Below are 22,026 nucleotides of genomic sequence, written 5' to 3'. Positions count from 1 at the left end.
AACCTCATGCTTTTTTTCCACTGATTGGTTGTTTTGAAACTGTAAAATATTCTTTATATGAGCTGTTGTTTTTTGTAAGCTGTGAAACCAAAAAGAAATTACACAAAAAGATCACTGTTATTTCTTTTGCAGTAGATTTTTTCTTACTCATCCTGCTGCAACCTGGATTGATGCAGCTTTTTCAGCCTTGTCTCTTGTCTCTGTTTTCTTTCTAGAGTGGACCTGCATATATTACATGCCATTGAGCATGCGTTTTACCATTTCAGTGTGCAAAAAGGGTTTAGAAGGGAAGATAACTGCCAGTGGAGTGTTGCATGCTGTACAGAGGGTGCACTTTACTCTTCACAACCCTGCTTAGGTCTCCTACTGCTAGTTGGATTAGGGGTCGGGCGTTAGTAAGACAAATCTAGTAAGATACAGGATTGCCAAATAATAGCTGTGCAGTGGTCGTGTGGGCTGTGATTTGTTATCATCAGTGACCAGGACACAGAGTCCTTCATAGCTGTTGTTTTTTCCCCTCTTTCTTTTTTGCGGAGCACCAGGATCTAGTCAAAGCCCATAGGCACCAGCCGTTCTGTGGGGCTAGGAGGTAGACTATGGAGATAGCAGTTGCTTCCACAGTGGTCACTTTTGGTAGAGATGTGACATCTTCCAACAGACAGCAGAGCAGCGCAAGCAGGAATCAGTCTATTCTGGATTTAATTTCTCCAACAGGGGCAATATGAGGCTTCAGATTCCTGCAGGAATCCTAAGAGCTGTGTTCATCTTGTAGCTGCGTTTTGGTCACCACTGACTATAACACTTGAAGGAGCCCTGTGTGTTCAGCCATTTGTTTATCAGGGTTCCTCTTCCTTTTCTTTTTAGATAAAAAACGACGTAAAAGAGGCCCAAGTACACCTCCACTGTTACTACTTCAGAATCCAGAGAAGGCCCGCAAAAGGATCCAGGAGCGGGTAGCTATGCTGCTTGTAGAAGAGGCTGAATTCCCTCCCACCCCTCAGCTTCCCTCTAGCAGGATTTTGGAGGATGAATCTGGGAAAGCAGCCTGGCTCTTGCCATTGCCCAAAAGCAGGGACTGCTTTTTGTGGAATATCAGTGCTCTCACAGGACCTTGTGACCCTGAATTATTCTACACTGCTGCATTGAACCCTCCGATTGTACCTTGGAAACCTGTGCAGGTGGGACACTTTTGCCCTTGCTCTGGTATGTATGTGCCCTAGCTCCTTTGCCCTGCAACTCTTCTGTTTCATCACTTGGTATTTAAGGAGTGGCCCTTTGCCTCCGCATGCTCACTGCTCCTGTACTGTTGTCCCCTTGTCTTACCCAGTTAGGTTTTATGATCTTGAACTTTCACTTCTTGCTCTTGGAGACAAGACCAAGGCTCATGTTACCATGCTATTCCTTGACCTTTCAGAAAATAAAATGGGTGGGAACAGAGTACTGAGTGAAGGGTCTGCATCCCAGTCATTTTTCCACTAGCTTGTCTGTGTTTACAGCATCCTGGCTCACGTGTTCCATCTTGGCACTTTTCTCTGATGCTGACGTGAGCCTTGCCCACGTCCTGCACTTGGCATTGGTGCGGCCTCATCTCAAGCACTTCATGCAGGTTTGGGCACCGCAATATGAGGAAGGCATAAAACTGTTCCCACAGAAGGGCAGTGAGGATGGTAAAGAGTCTGGAGGGCAAGATGTGTAAGGAGCGGCTGAGGTCCCTTGGTTCGTTCAGCCCCAAGCAGAGCAGGCCAAGGGGAGGCCTCATGGCGGCCTGCAGCTCCCTCATGAGGGGAGCGGAGGGGCAGGTGCTGAGCTCTGCTCTCTGGGGACAGTGACAGGACCCGAGGGAATAGCATGGAGCTGGGACAGGGCAGGGTCAGGCTGGGTGATAGGTAATGGTTCTGCAGCAAGAGGGTGGTTGGGCACTGGGACAGGCTGCCCAGAGCCGTGGTCACAGCACCGAGCCTACTGGAGTTCAAGCAGTGTTTGGACAATGCTCTCAGACACGGTCTGATTTTTGGGTGGTCCTGTGTGGAGCCAGGAGTTGGACTCAGCGATCCTTGTGGGTCCCTTCCAACTTGGGATATGGTATGATTCTGTGTTGTACTCAGACAGCAAGGAATTGGGTGAAAAGTTTAAACTGAAGACTGATACTTCTGCCTTTCACAGAGGAGAAGGTGGGAGTGCCCACAGTTGTGAAGTATTTGCACTTCAGGCTTTCTCTGTGCATCCCACGGGCTCTTGGCACATGAGCTTTGATCCTATTTTCAGTTCCACTGTTTCATTCTGTTTTTCATCTGGATTTCCTGCCTCTTTCAGTGTTCTGTATTTTTTATTAAAAGTTCCTATGGAAGGAGACAAAGGTCTTTTAATCTCTCATCTTATTACATACTTACTCTCTGAGAAGACAGGTATCACTTCTCTTTCTTCCCTCACTGCTTCCTGGAAGGATAGTTTTGTGCTTCTGTTCAGAAACTACTGTGCATATATAGGTACTTTGTTTAATACTTTTTCCTTAGTCAAATCCCAGAGCTTTTCATTGGCTTATCCCCAACTAGGGCTGTAGCAGAGGGGCTCCATTCTATGAAGATCTCTGACCTTTTGGTCAAAGAAAAGACTGCCAGAAAAGTTTAAAAATAAAAAGTGAGAAGGCCTTTAAAATTCTGGCAACAATGTGTTTTCCCATCTGATTCCTTCCATTCCAAGAAACGGCTACATTTCTATTTCTACAATTCTATTTAGACTTAGAAATAAACAAACAAAACCGTTTTTATTGGGAAATAGAACAAACCTGGAAAATATCAACTCACAGGTGAAAGTTTGATTTTTGTTACACGTGACTGCAAAAATGTTTTAGATCTCTGAACAGAAGCACCTGGACAGCTTCAGCTGCAGCTGTTGCCAGGTGCTCCAGCCTTAATGAAATATTTAGATATTGGAGTGGGAACAGTTCCACTATCCTCTCTCCCTACTTGCCAGTTGCCTGCACAGGCCTGCTCCTGGTGAAACCACCTTTTCTGCATTTTCTGTTGTAGTTTCCTTTTTTCTTTTTCTCTTTAGAGCTGTCTTTTCTTTGGAGAGTCCTTCATAAAACTACAGAGAGCTTTTGCCTCAGAAGCCCAGGGAACATTCTGCAATCCTTTATTAGATGTTTTGAAAGCATGAACTAGAGATGGTATTCTGAGCTCTGCAAATACATACAAGAAGACCTAATTTATTGGTATCTTTTTCCCTCCCTTTTTGATCAGAATCATGAGGCAGACAACGTTCTGCCATCAGTAGGATCCGATCAACCAGAAGAATCTCAGCAAATGCAGCCTGACCTCAGTTCTCATGATCCCACTTGCGTAACGGTCAGAGACCAAACTTCTGATGAATTCAAGTCAGGCCCTGAAGAAGATGGGCAATATTTATCTCACAGCCAGAAGGATGTTCAGAACCTGCAGAACCTAGTTGAGTTGGCCAAGGAAGGACTTACCCTTACTCAGCGGAACCTTGATGTTGACCACATTCAAGCAGCAGAGCAATCAGGTAAATTCGGCAGCTTTGTGAGCCCTGTCCCTAGTCCCTTCAGCTACACAGAGCCAGATTTATGCTGTACTAAGTTAGGAGAGCCATGACAGCACCCCCAGGATGTTGAAGTTGATCCAGGAGGTGATACTGGGGAGGCGGGACATTTTTCTGCCATAAACTTTAGTTCCAGTGAAACTGACATATCTAAAGTGATTAATATATCCCAGCATCAAAGAACTCCCAGACAGCAGATACTGATTTTTATTTTTAAAGGAGCCTAGGGGCAGAAAAACCACCATGCAGACACTAATGCACGTGAATCCATTTCTGAAGACCTGAATTCCTTCTGTCGCTCCACATCATGTTCTGTACACTGTATAGACTTCCACAGGGCTCGGGCTGTGCAAAACTGGTTTCACTGGCTGCCTTTGAGCACCAGGGCCCATGAGCGTTTATTCAAAGTTGAAATGCAGATCCAAGATGCATTCTGCCTGGCTGATAGAAAGAGGCCATGGCGTGTCCCATCCCGCTCTGTGCCCTATTTTTTTTTTTTTCTCACTGGAGGGAAACTGAGATGTGAAGTGGAGAAGCCTGCTGCAGTCAGCAGTTCTTGATCTGGGTGATTATGGCACACACAGATCTGCTGCAGATGGGTGCTGCTCATGGATGAATGGTACTCAAGTACCCACAGCCTGCCACAGCCCAGAGCCAAACCCCTCCGAAAAAGCCAACAGGGAGAGAGGCTGAGCTTTCAGCCCAGTCAGGCTCCCAGTTGCCTCAGGGAGCTGTTGTGGCAGGGATCCTGTTAGCTGTTTGTACATCACTATATCTGAGGAGAAAGTTGTACATGATCTGCGATGTGCTTTTTCTTCTTCGAGGAAAAGAACTGACTTCCAGTGACTCTCCACATACTGGTTTTGTCCCAGCACACAAAGAGAAGAAATTCCTGACAAGCAGCTCTAAGAAAGTAAGGACAAACTTTTTTTGTGTGTGCTTTTTTTGTATTTGTTTACTACTGTAAAAAAGAAGCTGTCACATTTGTGCAATTCACAGAAGAATGGAATATTTTGCATTGCTTTCTGTAGAAACAAAGAGGTGCTTAAGGTTCACAATCGCTCAGGAATCATCATGGGCACGGGTGACATCAACAGACATGGTATTTATTTGATGTCTGCAAGTAGGCCTGTGAATTTTTCAGTACTTGTCCCACCTGATGAGAGAGATGATTTAAAATGGCAGGTAACATAAAGCCAAACTGTGCATCATTTATGTAAAGAGAATCAAGTTAAACAGTTATATACAGTTATAGCACAAAGAACATTTGGGATAGGGACCAGGGCTGTAGCTGCACTGCAGTTGGTGGCACTCTGCTTTAATTCCCAGGCAACCTCGGAGAGTGTTAGCTACGGTCCAGGAGAGACAGAGTTGCCTGGTGCTTCATCCAGGCTCGCATACCCAGCTACTTTGGGTGGTTCTGCATGGAGCTGTTCCTCTTCTGTCATCTTCCTCCCCACACCACGCCAAGCAATGGAAGAGAGAATCGTTGCAAGGACTGACTGACTTGCACTAAAGTTTTAGACAGAAAAGCCCGGTAGATGAGGTGGAATGCTCTGAGGTTCATGGAAGGTGAACGCTTCTTAGAAGATCACATTTGCAGCAAAAGGATTTAGAACATAACATTCTCAATTGTGGGAACACATATCAAAGGAACTAATTAACAACCAGTGTGCTCTACAGTGACTAGATGAAGACCATAGGCTAGAAGGTCACAGATGATTTTTATCAAGCCAGTAGTGTTACGTAAATCACATCTTACCCTGGATGCACCTCTCCTTTCTCCCATGGATGTATAATCAGTTTTCTTCAATTAAAGTGCATATAAAAAACCCCTAACTCATCCTGTTACCAGGGTCATCCACTTCTGGGTGAAACTTACTGTCTTTGGTTTGATAATAAATAATCATGCCATGAAAGGCAGTAGAATTTGGTGCAAGGTAAATTTTGATGCCTTGAGAAGGCAATTTCATATTGTGCATATAGAATTAAGAGACTTCTGAAAGAAGACAAATCTTTGAGGTGCAAATCAGTACCAAACATGGGCATCCCAGCTACTTGTTATAGAAGCTCTAGATATTCTTTGGAGGTACTAAAATATCCTTAGTAGAAAGAGTATCTTGTTTTATAAACTTCCGTGTACATTAAAACAAAGGCCTTTAGCAATACAGAGACTCTTCTGATACTGTTGTTGGAACTCAGTTGCTACCAGCGGTAACGGAATGACCACTTGTTCACATTTGGTTTGATTCTATGATTCATGACTGCTGAGCAAACAAAGTCTTGCTGAAGAGATTTGTGCTTTATATCACCACGGCAGTGGTAACCATGTAGAGCAAATACACCCACTGCATCAGTAGCACATCTCCCCACCCATGCTTAAGAGCCTTGTCACATCTGTGGAGTCCAGTCTAGCCAGCCTCCTCGGTAGGAGGGAGTGTTTTGGTGTGTGCTCTCTGACAGGAGCACATACCCACTTGGAACTGTCTTTGGACCAATCCGTTTACTTTGCATGGAGAATGATGCAGCCAGGAATTTTCTAGTCTTATTTAATTTCCCCATTCTTGACTTGTAATTTTAGCATCGGCAGGAAAGCTGTTTTGGGCTTGTTGCCTGGAACGCAGCATCAGGAGTCTGTGTTTGCTGGCTTCCTGAGGTACTGTCTTGCAGGTAACCTACCTGCCAAGAATAAGAAAGCAAGAAACATCAGATTAGTTTCCAGACTGAGCTTCCTGTCTTCCCCTTGGAGATCAGTCCACACCACTGCCATGACACGCAGTCTTCCCTAGCCCACCTATGAAGACCTGGAAGAAGTGTTCTGGTGTATGCTGCTGATTAGTACTGGCTGCCTGCAAACACACGCTGGAGCAAGTAGAAAGGTTGGGCTTCCACAGTCCACTGAGCTAATGTGGAAACCTGCTAATAAAATAAAGAGTTGTGTTGTTCCAGATGGAACTGCATCTCCTGCAGATGTTTGCTAGAATAAAACTTGCATTTTGCCAGCTGTGCAGTAGGTTCAAAAAGCACAAGGTCAGTGACTATTGTATTATGTATAAACTGTCTTTCACTTACAGCCAGACAGCCTCTCAACATGAGCTAAGAGTATTTCACACTGACCACCTCCAGAGGCAGAACACTTGCCTAGAGGGATCTGAGTCTTTAGAGAATTGCCTGGATTGGGTTTTACTGGGAGCAGCTCCAGAGCAGAAACAGTGTATATCGCTGCTGTCTTTGGCAGCATAGCCCAGGCCTCACCTTATATCACCATTAACCAGTCACAGGTAGCTCAGGCAAAAAGCCCTCCCCAAAATACCAGCAAGGGGTTCTAGAACTGTAATAGAAATTGTTTGTTTTCTTCTTGTTGTTGTTTGTTTGTTTGTTTTGGGTGAAATTTTCAGAAAGAGTTTCCGTAACAAGCACATAAGTTCCTTTGAACTAGACACCTACATTAGTTTTATTCTATGTGGGCCCCTTGCTGCAGAGCTGCTCTCAGCTGTCACTGCCAGCCAGTGAACAAGAAAAGAAAGGCTCCTTACCCCACCCCTGAGTCATCCTCTTTCCTCTTACTATGATTACAGTGAATTGAGTTCAAGTCAATCAAAGTGGAAACTACAGCTTCCTAAAAATGTGGTGGAAGGCAGCAGATCAAGAGGCCAACTGTAGGCAGTGGCTAGACCACATCAGGAAATGGTGTGGCAAAGATCTGATGGTGATAATGTGCTGTAATGCGAGTAGCGTAGAACACAGCATGACTGCCTGTTCTTCACAATTGCGAGTTTGTGAAAAAGTAGAAAAGAGGAGGAGGGAAGCAAAACCAGAGATGTCTGACAGACTTGCCTGGTTATTTGTCTTGTGGAAGACCTTGAGTTGATACGGCTGCTGATCAGCTGCAGAAGGCAATGGCAGTGCATCCAGACGGGGGCCCACAATAAAGCAATACTGACCAGCTGGGGTTTTCCCTCCTTATTTGTTAGGAAAGTGTCTGACAGCTGTAATATAATTTCTGTCTTTGTGTTACTTCTGTGTTCTAGTCCTCCCTCAGGTTGCTGGCTGAAGATTTCAGTGCAATGGTCAACAACCCCCACTTAAGTGACGTGCAGTTCCAGGTGGACTCTGGGGAAGTCATTTATGCCCACATGTTTGTGTTGTACGCACGGTGTCCACAGGCCGTTCAGGTTGTAAGTACTGTTGATACACTTTCCTTTTCTGATTCAGTAAAGCCCAGACTGCTCACACCTACAATCAGTGCTGCTGCAGGATCAGCACAGAGTGCCGCTGGGCCTAATGACAAGTGCCACTAGACATGTAGTGTTTTGGTTTTTTGTCTCAGGAAGCCAGAATCCTGACAAAGTGGTAGAAAATGTAGTACTATATGTGGGGAGACTATGGTGAGGCAAGGATCCTGCTTTGCATTCTGCCTGTGAGCAATGGAAAAAACTTCTTACGTGCTCTTTGCCCTTGAATTTTTGTACCTGTACAAGTGCAGATTGCCTTGTCTATCTTGGTGTGTCCTGCCTTCCACCTAGGCTGCGAAGCTTGAATATAGAGTAGAGGAATTCTGGGCAGTACTTGAAAATTGCCCGCATAGAGGTTTTGTCACTCACAGTTGCTTTGGAGGAAGCTGCACTGAACTGTGTGTTCTGGAAGAGTAGTGAATAGTTCCTATGTTCCCAGAAACATTTGGGGTTGAATAGTCCCCAGCCTGCTCCTTTGCAGCCTCCTGTCGGCACGGTGAAAGGCGGTGAACCTAAGATTTGAATTCTGCTCTTTCACAGAGTTGCCACCAGTCCATGCAATCAGCTTCCTAACAAAAGAAGCTTTTTGTAAGAGCTGCCCTTTTGGAAACAGTGGAATTAGTTTTATCCTCATGTATGTTGGCAGCATTTCCCACACAAGGTGCCTCAAGTCATTTCTAAGGGGTCCACGAGAGTTGGGGAAAGGAAAAAGCAGGCTCATATATGCCATATATGCCATATATGTCTTAATGTGAAATTTATTTTTATTAAGGGATCTTCTCAACCACTAGCAAAGATGCCCACAACACACAGGATTTAAAAAATCCTGTGTTAGCCAGGTTCTATTACTTTTTCCTTGCAACGCTATCTGGCTTCACCATTCCCAATGACTGCTTTCATGGGCAGAAATCATTTGCGTGACTGCATTTGTGAGATTGGCCCCCATGCTGTGTTTTTTATTCCTGCAGAGAGTTGTTTCCCAGTAAGTCCCAACCTGCAAAGCAATGTTTCACATTCATTTTCTGTATAGGTGTTCTTATTTGTTGCAGCTTTTGAGTAGCAACGAGAAAGAAATGAATCAGAGATGACTTTGGAGCCCATGCTTTCTGTTGCATGATGTCCCCTGACTCTGGACAGAGTTTCAGATAGCACATTACATGGTTTGGCTACAAAGGAAGTGATCCCTTACTGAACTGAAGAAGCATTTTCAGTAAAACCTGAGATCAAGTTGGACCCACACAGATAATAGTTTAGTTCAGTGAGGTAGTGTTTATATGATGTCTCTTTCCCTGTGAGACACCAGGAGAACTAAAACTTTGGCAGTGTATCAAATGAAGGTAAATTCCAAACAGATCAGAGGAAGCTCTCTTGCAAGAAAGGTGTAGATAACTCCCAGTTTGTGCTCTGGGCAGTAAGTGCATTTCAAAATGGACTGGAGAACTCTAAGGGCATCTTTTATATGTGTGATTAAAACAATTAGTAGTCAAATTTTGTATAAGCTAACAGGTCTAGGTCAGGAAGGAAACAGCCTGTTCATCTGAAGCTCTACGTGACTGGTCATTTTAGCTTCCTTCAGAGGCATCAGGTCCTGGTCCTAGGCCAAGCCTTTGGTGAAGGAAAGGAGTAATCTGACAGGAATAAGAACATTAATGTTGCTGTTCTGTTAACAGCAAATGGACTTTGTTTGCTTTCCTCTTACCCCAGGTTCACAGGGAAGGGTTCTTAGTGGAGGAGGATGGGAACGCGCAGACACGCCGTGTGCTGCTGAGTGACGTGACAGGAGAGGCGGCCTGCGCATTCCTGCGATACCTTTATGCTGCTGATGCTGGCATCCCTGCTGGGATGTTGCCCCAGGTCGGGGCTCTGGCTGCCAGGTTTGTACTGTGAACGTGTTTTGGATCCTTCCCTGCTTTCAGCCATGACCCCAGCCTGGGATCTTCCATTGTGTTTTTTTAGTAGCTTACAAATTCCGTAGTCCTCTGCTTACAGGTGAAACCTGAACATAGCAGCATCCTACCCACATCTTTTCCGTGACTCTCTCTTCAGGTTATATCCGTGTGAGATTCCCAATATTCAGTATAAGCCTAGCCCACTTTTGCCAAGAGTTTTGTCTGGGCATTTTCATTGACAGATGATGTTGTCAATGATGATGAGAGTGTCCATGTGTCTACACACATCATCAAGATGTGTGATTCGTAAAGCATTGCACTATTGACACGTGTAATCTAAAGAACGCTTGCAGAACATATTGGATGTGTTTTGCTAACGTGTTTTATCAGCTGTGCTCTCGGTCATGAACCTAGACACACATTAAGTAGTTTGAAATAGGAGCAACTGAGATGTGGATGGTTGGGTCTTGGCAATATGTATGTAGAGAGGTGCCCTGTCACACCAAAAAACCACGAAGCTGGCACGTAACAGGCATCCAGCCCCTGCCATGCCATGGGACTTCCACCAGTGCTATTGGCCAAGGGGTTTTAGTGCAGTGGTATAGCCGTTGAATCTCATACGTAAAAGAAGGAAAAATGAACCTGGTGCTTTCATGTGAGTGACACCTGGTAAAGGGAATTCTGAATTTTAGGAGTACGCTGGAGCTTGTGTATGTTAGGAAACCAAGGTCCTCATGCAGATTCTTCACAAGGCTCACAAGTGGTCAGGCAACCAAATGGTGGAGAAATACTGGAAGAGGAAAGTATTAACGTTACTATTATATCCTTGCAGGTTTGGTGTGAGGGAGCTGATAGCAGAGTGTGAAAATAACACTGGAGAGAGCCAGGTGTCTTCTGGAGTGGATTCAGAAGATGATCTGATCTCTGTGAGGGATGACAAAGATTGTGAGGACAGAGCTGAGAACTTCCAAGACCTACTGAAGTCAGTATGGGTGGGTGAAGATGAGGAAGAAGCAGCTGTCCTGAACCCTGAATGTGAGAAAGAAGATGACAATGGGGTGGGGGAACAGGAGCTGGAGGAAATCTATGAGTTTGCTGCGACTCAGAGAAAGATAGTTCAACGTGAAACAGAATTGAGTGAGGGAACAGACGGCAGCACGTGCAGTGACACTGAGGCAGCCCTAGGTATGAACCAGCAGGTGGAGGAGGAAGAAGTAAAGAGGTCTGAATCTGCTTCAATAAGTAACAGCTTCAAAGATCTGAGGGATGACAATGATGTGGAAAGACCTAAATGTGACTTGTCTGCAGAAAAAGAGAAAATGCAGAATATAAATAGATGCAAAAGAGTGAATGTTGCACAGATCCCTTTTGTGCCTCACCACAGTGAACCTCAAAAGTGGGATGTAGCATCCCATGGTGCCACCACTAATGAAGGAGAGACCATTAGGAGATGCAATGGTGGGAAGGATTCCGAGTCATCTCAGGTCTCATGTGATGTAGAAGGAGAAAGTCACTGTGAAAAACAGTTTTCTAGCTTCCACAATGATACTAATGCAAATGAAATTTATGAACACTTATTTTCTGCAACTCAGGGTGATTACTCTGAGCCTTCCCCGATGAAAGAAGGTGTTAAAGAATCAGAAAAGACTCTCGGTGAAAAACATGTTGATGTTAATGATTCTCTACTGAACAGCAAATCACAAACAGACCTCTCTCCACGTAGAAACACTTTGTACAGTTCTCCTTTCAAAGCTTATGTGCCCCTTTTTCCTGCTGTTGGCTCTTCACCTGTGTCTCCAAAATCGGACAGGAAGCTTGCCAGAGAACATGTATCAGCTTTACAGGAAAACAAAAAGAAAAAATCATTCCCATCTAATGAAATACTCTTTCAGAAAGCTAATGAGCTGGATACTGCATCAGGAAACGAGAACACAATTTCTCCAGCAGAGCTTCCCCACACTGATTTAAACAAGCATATGAATGTCCCAGTGCTGTCATCACCAGTTATCAGAACTCAAGATCCTGCAGCTCAGGGGAACGAGAAGTGTGATGTTATTGTTTTATCTTCTGATGATGAAATGGAGCTACAAGACAAGAAGTCACCAGAGTCAGGCCCTGCTCTGAAGGAAATGGAAGTCTCTGGGCAACTGAAATGTACAAATGCAGAACAAGGTCCTGAGATACCAAAACCTGAACATAACTCATCAGTCACTGAAACAGAGCAGAAATCAACACAAGTCTCGTGTGTCATTACAGAAAAGGTGCATATAAGTAGTGGTGTAAAGATGTCCCCTGAATTGCCTCTCAGCAGTCAAGTAGATGGTTGTACAGAGGGCAAGCAGAGTCCAGATGCGAGCCCTGAAAAAAGGCTCCATGAAGTTTCTTCAGGTACAGACAGCTCCTGGATAGTGCCAGACACACCAGTTCTGACCAAAAGCAGAAATTTCTCAACACAGACTCATGTCACAAGTATTAACTCTTCAGAGAATACAGGACCTAAAGCCAGCACAAGAAGCCTAGCAGCTGGTAATAGTAACCATGAAATTGATAGAAATTTAGTAAAAGTTTCTGAACCAGCATTGTCAGACAAACATTTGCCTCTGGAGAACTCAGTCAGTGAAAGGAATCCTTCCAGCAGTCCAGAAGCAGAATCATCTTCTAAGAAATCCCCACCAGTTTCTGCAGTGGATGCCATTGTCCTCTCCCCTGGCCACACCAACATGAAAAACAAATGTGCTAATAGCTCCTTTTTGTCCCAATCTTTGCCTCATGGCCATGGGCAGTCACTGGAAGATAAAACAAACATCAGCGTGGTTGAGGTAGAGGACAGTGAGGGGGAGAAGGAAATAAGTATAGCTTCTTTGAGCAGTAGTGTCTTGCTTAGTGACGAACCCCCAGTTCCTGTTGGTGAGTGCTGGCCTGTCGAGTGTCTGTCACCAGTCAGAGGTAACAGCCAGTACTCAAAGCAGGTTCGCCATGCAAACACCAGAGCTGCCAGCAGTCCCGAACCTGGCTCTTCACACGACCGGTGGGAGAGCCCAGACCAAGCACAGGAAATTAAGGGTAGTACTCCTCTTCAAGGAAATCCTTCTGGCAGAAGAACAACTTTCTTCTGTCTTGAAAAGAGTCCTGTTGGGGCTTGTACATCAGTGGGCAGTACACCAAGTTACCTGAACTCCAAAATCTGGGATGATTGGGATGAAGAAGAAGAGGAAGATGAATTTCCAGAGATGCTTCCTCTGTCGCAGAGGGTGTCAGCTGCAGCAGATGCAAATCCTGTAAAGACTCCTGGTAAGAGCTTGTATTGATATCAGATTCACTGAACTACGTTAAATAGTTTTAATTTTAAGTGCTCATCCCACCTGTCATTCACTTGATATGTTGAAAAGGTTTTTGGCCTTCTAATCTGAAGGAGTTGCCAGGGCCAAGCACAAAGAAGGTAGAGTCATCTGGTGTTGGGAACAACATACCTAAATGAGAGATTCTTGGAGCGTTCCTACTTGTGTTTTATTTGTGCTGGTTCTTTGATAGTGACAGTACTTGTTGCAGAAACTCCAGGTACCTGGAAGAAGAAGAAGAAAAAAACAACTAACCAAAACAAAAAGGAACCTTCAGCTTGCATGCTGGTGGATATTTGTTCCCCGTAGTAGTGGGTGTTCTGTACAGTCTTTTGCTTTTAATGCGTTCACAAAGTGATGCCTGTGCTTATGTGAGGATATCTGGTAAGCAACAAGATGCAGCTAGCAGAGGCTGCAGAGGGTTTCCTTGTATGGAGGCCAGCTGGAGGTGAGTGCCTGTCCCTGCCTGTGGGTTTGCTTCATGCATGCTTTCCTGCCAAACTCTGCTGATGCATGGTTGTCTTGACATGTGCTGCCTTCTGTTTGCTGGTTCTGGCCCTTGTACCAGCCCTCTGAGCGCCCATCGGATACCCTGAGTGCAGGGTGCAGTGAGGGGTCATAGGGCACACATCAGGCTGAGAGCCCCAGTACTCTTCCCATCTTTGCCACCAGTTTGCCCTGGGATCTGCCGGAGTTCAGCCTTCTTGAATGCCTGACAGTACATGAAATGCTGACGTAACCTCTTTGGTCTCAAGAACTTAAAAGGATTCGTATTATACCTGTGTTGCACTTGCATGGTTCCTCCACCTAAGACCAATAATTGATCTCAGCATCTAATTAAAATACTGTGCCGTACTAAGTGAGTAGTTTAACAGGTGCTTAGAACACAACCTGTGAGACTGACTGTGCTTTACAATGTCAGTAAACAGGTATCATTAAATCCGGGTCTAACGCAGGATCCCCGAAGTTCGACTTGCTCAGTTTCTTCTTCGTCAAGTCTCTTGTGACATTTCCTTCCTGAGAGCAGAACTACTTTACAGAATTCAGTAAACATACTTTTTTTCACTGCCTTGCAAGAATTGCTTGTTCTAGACGCGGCTTATGTCTTGATTTAAGCTGTTTTCCATTTTAAAGTCAGTAAAAACCGAGTGTCCCAGTCTAGAAAAAATAAAGGCATTGACTGTTCAGTCCAAAATGAAGGTACGTGGTAAGTAAAAGAGCTTGCAGAAAAGTAGTACGACGTAATTATTGTGCAATATTAGAATATCTGCCACCAGATATAGGTGGGGGGAAGCTATCAGCCATTTTAAGTGCTATCTGTGCTAAGTCTGATCGTGGTAATTTCATCCTGCTGCAGAACCTGCCTGTCAGGAGCGCAACCAGTCTCCCAGGACTCCAGTGACACCAATGCCAGCTTACTCCATGATGGAGACCCCACAGCTGAAGAAGGAGTTGAAAAGGTGAGCATTACCCGCTTGAGTACATCTCTTGGAGCAAAAACTTGCTGACGGGTAGTGTGAAAGAAAGCTCCTGGACTGAAAGGGAAGCCTTGGTAAAAATCCAGTCACTGTTTTTTGAGGTTGTATCACACTCTTCTAGTGAACCGCTGGAATTCCTGGTGTGAGCACCTTCCTAAGCTGTGGCAGTGGAAGGCTGCAGCATTATCTTAGCCTAAGCTCCGACCTTTCTCTTTCAGATTTGGAGTTCGTCCTCTCCCAAAGCGCCAGATGGTGTTGAAGCTGAAGGAGATATTCCAGTATACTCACCGGGATGTGGACTCTGACTTTGAAGATGAAATCCCATCCTCCCAGCCTCCCCTGCAGAAGTCCCCTGCCAAACGCTGTAGGCAGTCAAAGGCAGCACAGAGCACAGGTGGAAAGCGTCCCAAAGCCTCAAGGGCTGTGAGCAAAAGGAAGCAGGTTGCTACGGCTTCTTCAGTGCTCACTGTGGGAAGGGCTGGTGATGACCTGGTTGGACCCCCTGAAAAAGGCTGTGCAGCCCCCAAGCAGGGAACTGGAATGACACATGACCCAGAAGGAGCCAAAGAGCAGACAAGGTCAGCTGTATCTCCTGAGGGATGGTCTCTGGCAGCTGACGGCGAAGACCTGATGCTGTCAACGTCTCAGAAGTCTACAACTTCTTCAGGGGATAGCAGCGACATCTCTTTTGGTTCACAGAGGTAGGGAAACAAAACAATGGTGCAGGACAGAGATGAGCTAGGAACATGATAGAAGTGAGTGTCAATGTGGCCTGAAAGGGGCCTTGCTGCCTCCTTGGGTTTGTTATTTGAAGGTCTTCACAGTCCTATGAAAGGAACAGATTTTGTGTTTCTTAGTTTAATTCCCAACGGGCTATTCTCAGAGCTTGAAAGTGTTTGTGGCTGAGACTGCACACGGGAAAGGCCCACATCTGTCATGCCTGGTCAGAACAACTCTGCAAGTTAAAACAAGGAGCACTCAAAGCACTGACTGAGAGACTGCAGCTAGAGTAGGGAAAGGAGAGCACAGCACGACTCAGCACAGGCTGCCACAGTATGGCCGCAGTAGGTGCTGAGGAGCAAGGAATGCCAGACAGCTTTGGGGCTGGCTGAGCAGGACCAGAGCTGGCATGGCTGGGATGGGGGAGTTTGCAGAACACATGCCGTGTTCTGCTTCACTCATGTTGTGGGTGCTGGTGTTGGTCTATGATCCTACAGAAGGTAGTCTCAAGGGCTGGCCACCAGGTACTTGGGGAGCTCTGGTCCTGTCCTTGATGACTTGTTCTGTCTTTGATTTCTGGTCTATTTGATCTTGATTTCAGTTCTTTTGCAAAAGAATTTGAGGCCTGTGCATTTGCATCTGAAGAAGAAGATGAAGAAGAGGTTCCAGCGTCTCAGGCAGCAGCTCGGGAAGAAGAAAAGCTGGAGGCAGTGAGGTGCTACATCCGTTCAAACCCAGCCCTGTACCGCAGGATTCTCTTCTATGAGCCGATTGAGCTGGCTGTGCTGCATGCAGAGCTGAAACTGAACGGCATTAAGATTGCCAAGGCAAAGCTGCTGGACTTTTTGGATGCTCACTGCATCACCTTTACCACAGCTGGAGCACGGAAAGAGAAGGAACAGAAAGGAAAGGGGAACAAAAGACGGCGGAAACGATACTGAATGGAGCCCACTCCTCCATCCTGAAAATTCTGTACATGGAGGCCTTCTTCGTAAGGTGGAAATCCTATTGCAGGCTGGTGCTGTCAGCGATGGTGTGATCAGTGGGTGCACTGCTCCTCCTTGTGGCGCGCTGCCCAGATGACATGCTGCAGAATGGATCTGAGCTGAGCTTTTCTCCCAGCCTTCGTCCGAGTTGCACAAACTCCTCTTTCAGGAGCCTCTTTCTATCCCACGATTTTCCTCCTGTGCATTTTCTTGTCTTTCCATTTTTCTAGTAGGTTTTCAATTCCCAACTTTTCTTCCTCTTGGTGCTTCTGGAAGCAGGTACTTCCTCTGCTGACCCTTGCCAAGGCCTTTGCCCTGGCCTTGGGCTGTGACCTACTTCACCCTTCAAGTTCCAGAATTGAGTAGAATAACCCGTCCCAGCTGGTCCCCTTTCCTCTGTAAAGCACCTGAGTATTAAGACCCCAGTGACTTCAGTCTTCTTTTTTTTTCACCATGTGATTTTCCTGCTGATTGTTAAGGCGGGGAGGAGCATTGTGTGCCTCCCTTCTGCCCTTGATTCAATTTGCGGTCCCTGGTAAAACTCACAAATCTGTTCCAGAAGTGGCTGCACAACAGTGGAGGTGTTTTGCTAGTCTATTTGTGGTGGCTCCCCAAAGTGCCCTCTGACACCAGATGTCATGTGAAAACTGTTGAATGTTCAGCTGTGTATGTTCACTTGCATGCTGGGATCTGTGCTAACGATATCATCTGCTCCATTTTCAAAGCATTGTTTTACCTTGGTATGGTAGCTTGACTATGCCCTTGACAGAGATGTTTTTAAAAAGACAGTATTAGAGTGGCCAGTGGGTTTCTTAAGCACTTCTTATAACCTGATCTGAACCCACTTCCTTGATCCAAACTGGACTGATCTTTGGTTGCACACTGTCTGGGACACTTGGAGAAGTCTTAGACCCTAAATTGCCATCTTGTATTTATTTACTTTTACAACATTGTCTGACTTTTCTCTGTTCTGGCAGTTCTGAGTCTGCAAAGAGTCTCACTCAGCAAACTGGACACAACGCTTAAAAAAAAAAAAAAAAGCCTTATTTCTAGATGTATTTATATATTTGGAACATATTTTTTATTTTATTATTATTTGATACAGTACAGCCTTGCGTTTATTTGATTTATATACAATAAACAATTTGTAAGGTAACAATGCTAAGCCATGTCTTATGAGAGACTTCGGGGTCGGGTCGTTCTCGGCAGCAGTTTTGGGTCTGGTTGAGAGCAGGAGGAGCTCCACAGCCTGCGGCTGTACTGCCCGGAACCTGAGCAGAGACCTGCAGGAAGAGGAGTTGTGGCGGGTGCCCTGCAGCAAGGAGAGGTGGAATGGGAGAGGCCGCCTGGCAGTGGCTGATGAGCGGTGCGTTGGTGACCTGGAGAGAGACGAGCTGCCCCGTTCTTCAGGGACGCACGGCCCAAAGGTAAGGGAGGCTGCAGGGAGGGCAGGGGAAGGTGCTGGAGTCTGCCAGGACGGCTGTGGGGAAGGGTCCACTCTGGCCTTGGAGGGAGGGCTGCTGCTGAAGGGGAAACGGGTAACTTGTTCATGACCGAGGGCTTATGAACCTCCTCCCTCAAGTGGCACTGCAGCATGTGTAATGGTGTGGGGACTTCCTAGAAAAACCTTCTGTCATGTCCAGTGGATTTTCAGGAACTTAGGGTAGTTTTCTTCCCTGGCAATCACATCACTTGTCCCCCAGACCTTCTTGTGCAAGAGCTGCTATGAGACAACTTCGTTAAATGGCCAAGGCTTGCCTTTAAATGGCATTCCAGGAAATGTTTCCCTCAGCGTACCATGTGTTTCTCTCAAGCACACGCTTTGCACTCAGAAAAAGCTTCAGCCATGCTTGTCAGTCTTATATGGGAGAATAAATAAGATCCAGTCCCAGCTTTTTTGCTCTGCTTTTAAAGTAAGACTTATATTTATGATCAAAGATTTTTTAATCAATTCTTTGTCACATCTTAACCTTTGGTAAAGGCAGTGTCACGTTTTGGTGCATGTAAATTACAATTGCTCAAGTATAAGAGCATTTTGTCATAAAATACTGTTTAGCATGCTGTGAAAAAAAATCTGTATTTTAGTCACTGAAAGTGTCTCCATCATTGTTTTGACATGACATTGTTTTTGTCATCCATAAAACTTGCAACTGGGCAGTCTTTGTCTAATGTAAAAAGATAATTTTAAATATCACCTCTGTACTGTCAGGGTTTGGACATAACCTACGATGCTTTCTTGTTTATGAAGCTGACAAAACGTCTCTTGTAATTCTATTTTTTTTCTCAGATGACAGATAAAAGATTTAAAATCTTTCACAGCCTTTAAGAACACAAGGACATATCTGACATTTTGCTGCAAATTTTCTGAAAGCAATTATTCATTCGCCTGCTCCATTAATCCGTAAGCAAAGAGTGCCTCCCCAAGCTAACATTGGCGTTGCCATCTGCCAATGATCGTATGTTGCCAGTTCGATTTGTAGGTAGTTCTGTAGTTCTTACCTTCACGACGCAGGCTCATATTCTGCCTTGGAAAATCCATTGTCATCATTTTTTGTTTCCGACTGCGTAGTGGCATCTAAAAAAATATATTGATCCTTCTGTGTTTTAACACTTCCAAGGCAGATGCATTACTGGCGTTGCTGAAACCTCCTGTCTTACCAAGATGTACCATGTGAACTCTGAATGAGCTGTGGAAAAGACTGCTTCTGAATTTACTGTGGCAGTCAAAATATGTGTGTCATTGATTTACGGATACTGTTTTGTAGCTGTGTTGTTTATTGTCACATTTCCTGCCTAAAAAAATAGCCTCAAAAGGTTTATTCTGAAAAGCTGTGCGGCAGATGTGTTTGTAATAACCTTGCATATGATAAGAGCGCTGTTTCCTTGTACAGACACAGGTCTGTCCTCTTAACTCTAGAAGTCACCCTGTCTGTTAATGACATTTCTTCAGTGGATATAATCCATCACCATGGCCAAGACCTATGTAGGAGCCAATTAGCCACAAAACATGAGAGTACTATAAAGCGTAGAGTAGTGACTGCTGTGTTTTCCCTTAGTACTGGGCCAACAGACTACAAATATTATGTTTATAGTGCTAGCGTTTAGATTTCATGGGGATAAATATGAGAGCAATCCTTCCTGCAGTTCTTTTAGAGGACTAGATGTGTTTGGGAAATACATTTCAAATGTACTCGTTTGCTTTTTTTGCTAATGCTTTAAATCATTCCTGTATAACATTTCTTTCAGAGGCATTGCACGTAAGCCGCTTGCTGTTTAATGAAACACCAAAGTGCCTGGGAGAGACAACAGAGCCTTCAGCAAAAATGTCTCTGATTCAGCTGCTGTCCCCCAGAACAGGGTTTCGGAGGTACGTGCGGTATTTCTCTGCCCAGGTCTCTTGCCTCTGGCTGGCCAGCTGCTCTAGTGCCCATGCAGCCATCCAGTAAGCTTAAACTGGGGGATACGTTCACCTCAGGATGGGACATTGACCCACTCCTTGCCTAAGCTCAGCACAAGCCCACTTTCCCCCTTCCCGTTGCACTATACAACAGCGAAGGCCACATCTCCATTCCCGTGACCTAGGACTGTCCAGCTACCTGATGCAGCACACCTGGTAGGTCCTGATCTGCCAGCAGGACACTGAGCCCAAGTACAAATTTCCAGAGCTCTGCTTCGCTGCCTTCTGGCACTTTCTTCTCAGAAAGAGTTGGTTGTTGTCATGTCTCATATTTGTTTGTCTTTATTGAAATTCTGCAACAAGGTGTCTGTTTTTCAGCCTGGGGTGGGTGTTTGCTGTTCACCTGACAGAAACCTTCCCAGAAATGCTTCTTTTATACCATTTACTTTCCTGGATGTTGGTGCAGAGAAGGGTGAAAGAGGGTCGTGTTTGGCACAGTGGCATGGCAGCAGGTTAGACAGGTGCTTGAAGGGGATTGAGCAAGTGAAGCCAAGAAGAGAGAGGAATGGCCTGACTTTGAAAGTACCAGCAGCCCGTAGGACATCCTGGGCTGGAAGGGGCTGCAGCACATTTTTGTCTGCTGGCAACCCCAGAGACAGCTCCCAGACTTGGCAGTGTGACTCCTTTTCCTGCCAGTCTCCCAGTTTTATGAACATAAAATGTTCATCTCACATCGTAGATATGCTGAGGTTACAGGGAGGGCTTGGTGGGGCTAAATAACAACATCCAATTTTAGAGATGTGGCAGCACAAAGGGAATGACAGACATTAAGCAGGCTAAAATCATCCTTGTTTTTGTGCTTTCACCGGTGCCCAGCCATATGCCAGGGCTCTCTCACTGTGCCGTGAGAGGCAAACAGACTGCTTTTCTGGGCAGTAAAGTCCCTTGTTCAGTGTCAAGTGACTGGCCATCCTGTTCATGTGGCGGCTGCTTGTCTGGCATGAGAGGACAGACAGTGATGTGCTCTGCCCAAAGCCAGTGCTGCTGGTGCTGCCTCCTGCCCAGGCACCCTCAGCCTGAAGCCAGTGAGCTCCTGCAGTGCCCAGTGCCTGCCTCCCCGCAGGAACAACCAGCTCCAGCTGCACATACTGGATGTTGCACAGGCTTTCATGCTCTGACGTTTATGGGAGGCCAGAGCGAGAGGTCACCTGAATGTCCCTTCAGCACAGGCTGGATGGCAGAGTCACCCCAGCACCATGAGCCCAGGAGGAGGAAGGATTTCCCCTTAGCTCCCGGCTCTGTGCTGATATTACTTATTCCAGTGTGTTGTGTTCTTTCTTGCTTTCTCTGAAGCATCTTTCTTGTCCGCTGCTGGGCAGGGAGCTGTGTGCTGTACTCAGAGCTCAGGTTTGTCAGCCGTATGTACTCCACCTGGGGTGTGCAGACTGTGGATATGTTTTGTCCCAAGTGCAGCATACAGGAGCCCTGTGCCTCCTTGGACTCGCTGCCCACTTCTCATGCCTTGTGGCACAAAATCACAGTGAGCACAAGCTCCAGAGAAATGGGAACAGAGAACCAGAGGCAGATGAGCAACGTACCTCAAACAGCTTCTGCTGCAGCTAATGTCTCCCACTGGGAGTGATTTTTCCCTGTGTGCACACCATTGTGGTGATGCTGGAGCCAGAAGGAGGTGAAATCTAACTCCAGGCGGGTTTAAAACAGAGGCTATCTGTGGGACTGGGGATACTGGGATGGAGGTTTGACTTGCACACCTTTTCCTTTCATTGAAAGAGGTTGTCCTTGGCTGGAGGAAAACAGCACAGCTTTGTTCTATGGAGATGTGTGGGCTGGGTGTCCTGGGAGAGCCCTGCTGGCTTCTGGCACTCTTCAGACTCTGAGGTGAGGAAAGCTGGAAACCAGATGTGTCTCAGCCATGCCAAAGCGATTGCTATCAGATGTGTGAAGCATTGCCTTCACACTTAGCAAGTGTTTTGGCAGAATAGCTGTTAGCTACTTGTGGGTCAGCTCCTGGGGTCCCCGGAGCCCAGCCCAGCCACTGTATTGTAGCGCCTGCCTCCATTTTCTGGCAGACACTCATCTCTGCCAGTCTGGAGGTCAGAAGAGACCAAAGCCAAGCCACTTGCACACCTCTCCTTCCCAGCCATCATATGTGATTTGTTTCAGTTTTCTACTGTGGGCAAGGGCAGTTCCCAGCAGATGTGTCTTCCCAGGCAGGGATTTCCCCTCTGATGCACTCCCCCTGCAAACACATGGCAGTGCTTAGTGTTATGGAGTTACCTTTGGAGCAAATAACTCATTTCTCCTCTCCTAAGGAGAAGATGCCCATTGCCAAGGCAAGTATTATCTCCTGCATGGAACAAGAGGATGGGCAGCTGGTCACCAATCTCAAGGGCTCTGAAGA

General features: G+C 45.9%; 2 protein-coding genes across 4 annotated transcripts in view; both read left to right on the top strand.

The window, feature by feature from the left end:
• SLX4 (SLX4 structure-specific endonuclease subunit) overlaps nucleotides 1–17,372 on the top strand; it is a 30,940-nt gene extending 13,568 nt beyond the window's left edge. Inside the window, exons 8-16 of one of the 3 annotated variants that reach the window (XR_004754594.1) lie at nucleotides 865–1,178; nucleotides 3,243–3,525; nucleotides 4,386–4,474; nucleotides 7,593–7,739; nucleotides 9,501–9,670; nucleotides 10,518–12,976; nucleotides 14,381–14,483; nucleotides 14,720–15,256; nucleotides 15,823–15,943. Coding sequence is in view for 2 of the 3 variants with exons in the window: in XM_035339461.1 (XP_035195352.1) it covers nucleotides 865–1,178; nucleotides 3,243–3,525; nucleotides 4,386–4,474; nucleotides 7,593–7,739; nucleotides 9,501–9,670; nucleotides 10,518–12,976; nucleotides 14,381–14,483; nucleotides 14,720–15,202; nucleotides 15,823–16,162 (4,388 nt within the window). In the remaining variant the exon portion in view is untranslated. Of the gene's footprint in view, nucleotides 1–864; nucleotides 1,179–3,242; nucleotides 3,526–4,385; nucleotides 4,475–7,592; nucleotides 7,740–9,500; nucleotides 9,671–10,517; nucleotides 12,977–14,380; nucleotides 14,484–14,719; nucleotides 15,257–15,822 lie in introns of all 3 variants that reach the window. The other 2 variants (XM_035339462.1, XM_035339461.1) reach the window with 2 other exon arrangements.
• Nucleotides 1,913–22,026, top strand: part of LOC118174248 (zinc finger protein 436-like) — a 26,985-nt gene continuing 6,871 nt past the window's right edge. Inside the window, exon 1 of the mRNA XM_035339469.1 lies at nucleotides 1,913–1,944. The gene's annotated coding sequence lies outside the window, so the exon portion shown is untranslated. The remainder of the gene's footprint in view (nucleotides 1,945–22,026) is intronic.

This window comes from Oxyura jamaicensis, chromosome 14 (genome assembly GCF_011077185.1).
Source record: "Oxyura jamaicensis isolate SHBP4307 breed ruddy duck chromosome 14, BPBGC_Ojam_1.0, whole genome shotgun sequence".
Taxonomy (NCBI): domain Eukaryota; kingdom Metazoa; phylum Chordata; class Aves; order Anseriformes; family Anatidae; genus Oxyura; species Oxyura jamaicensis.
Note: the sequence above shows the minus strand (reverse complement) of the source record. Positions and strands in the feature narration are given on the sequence as shown.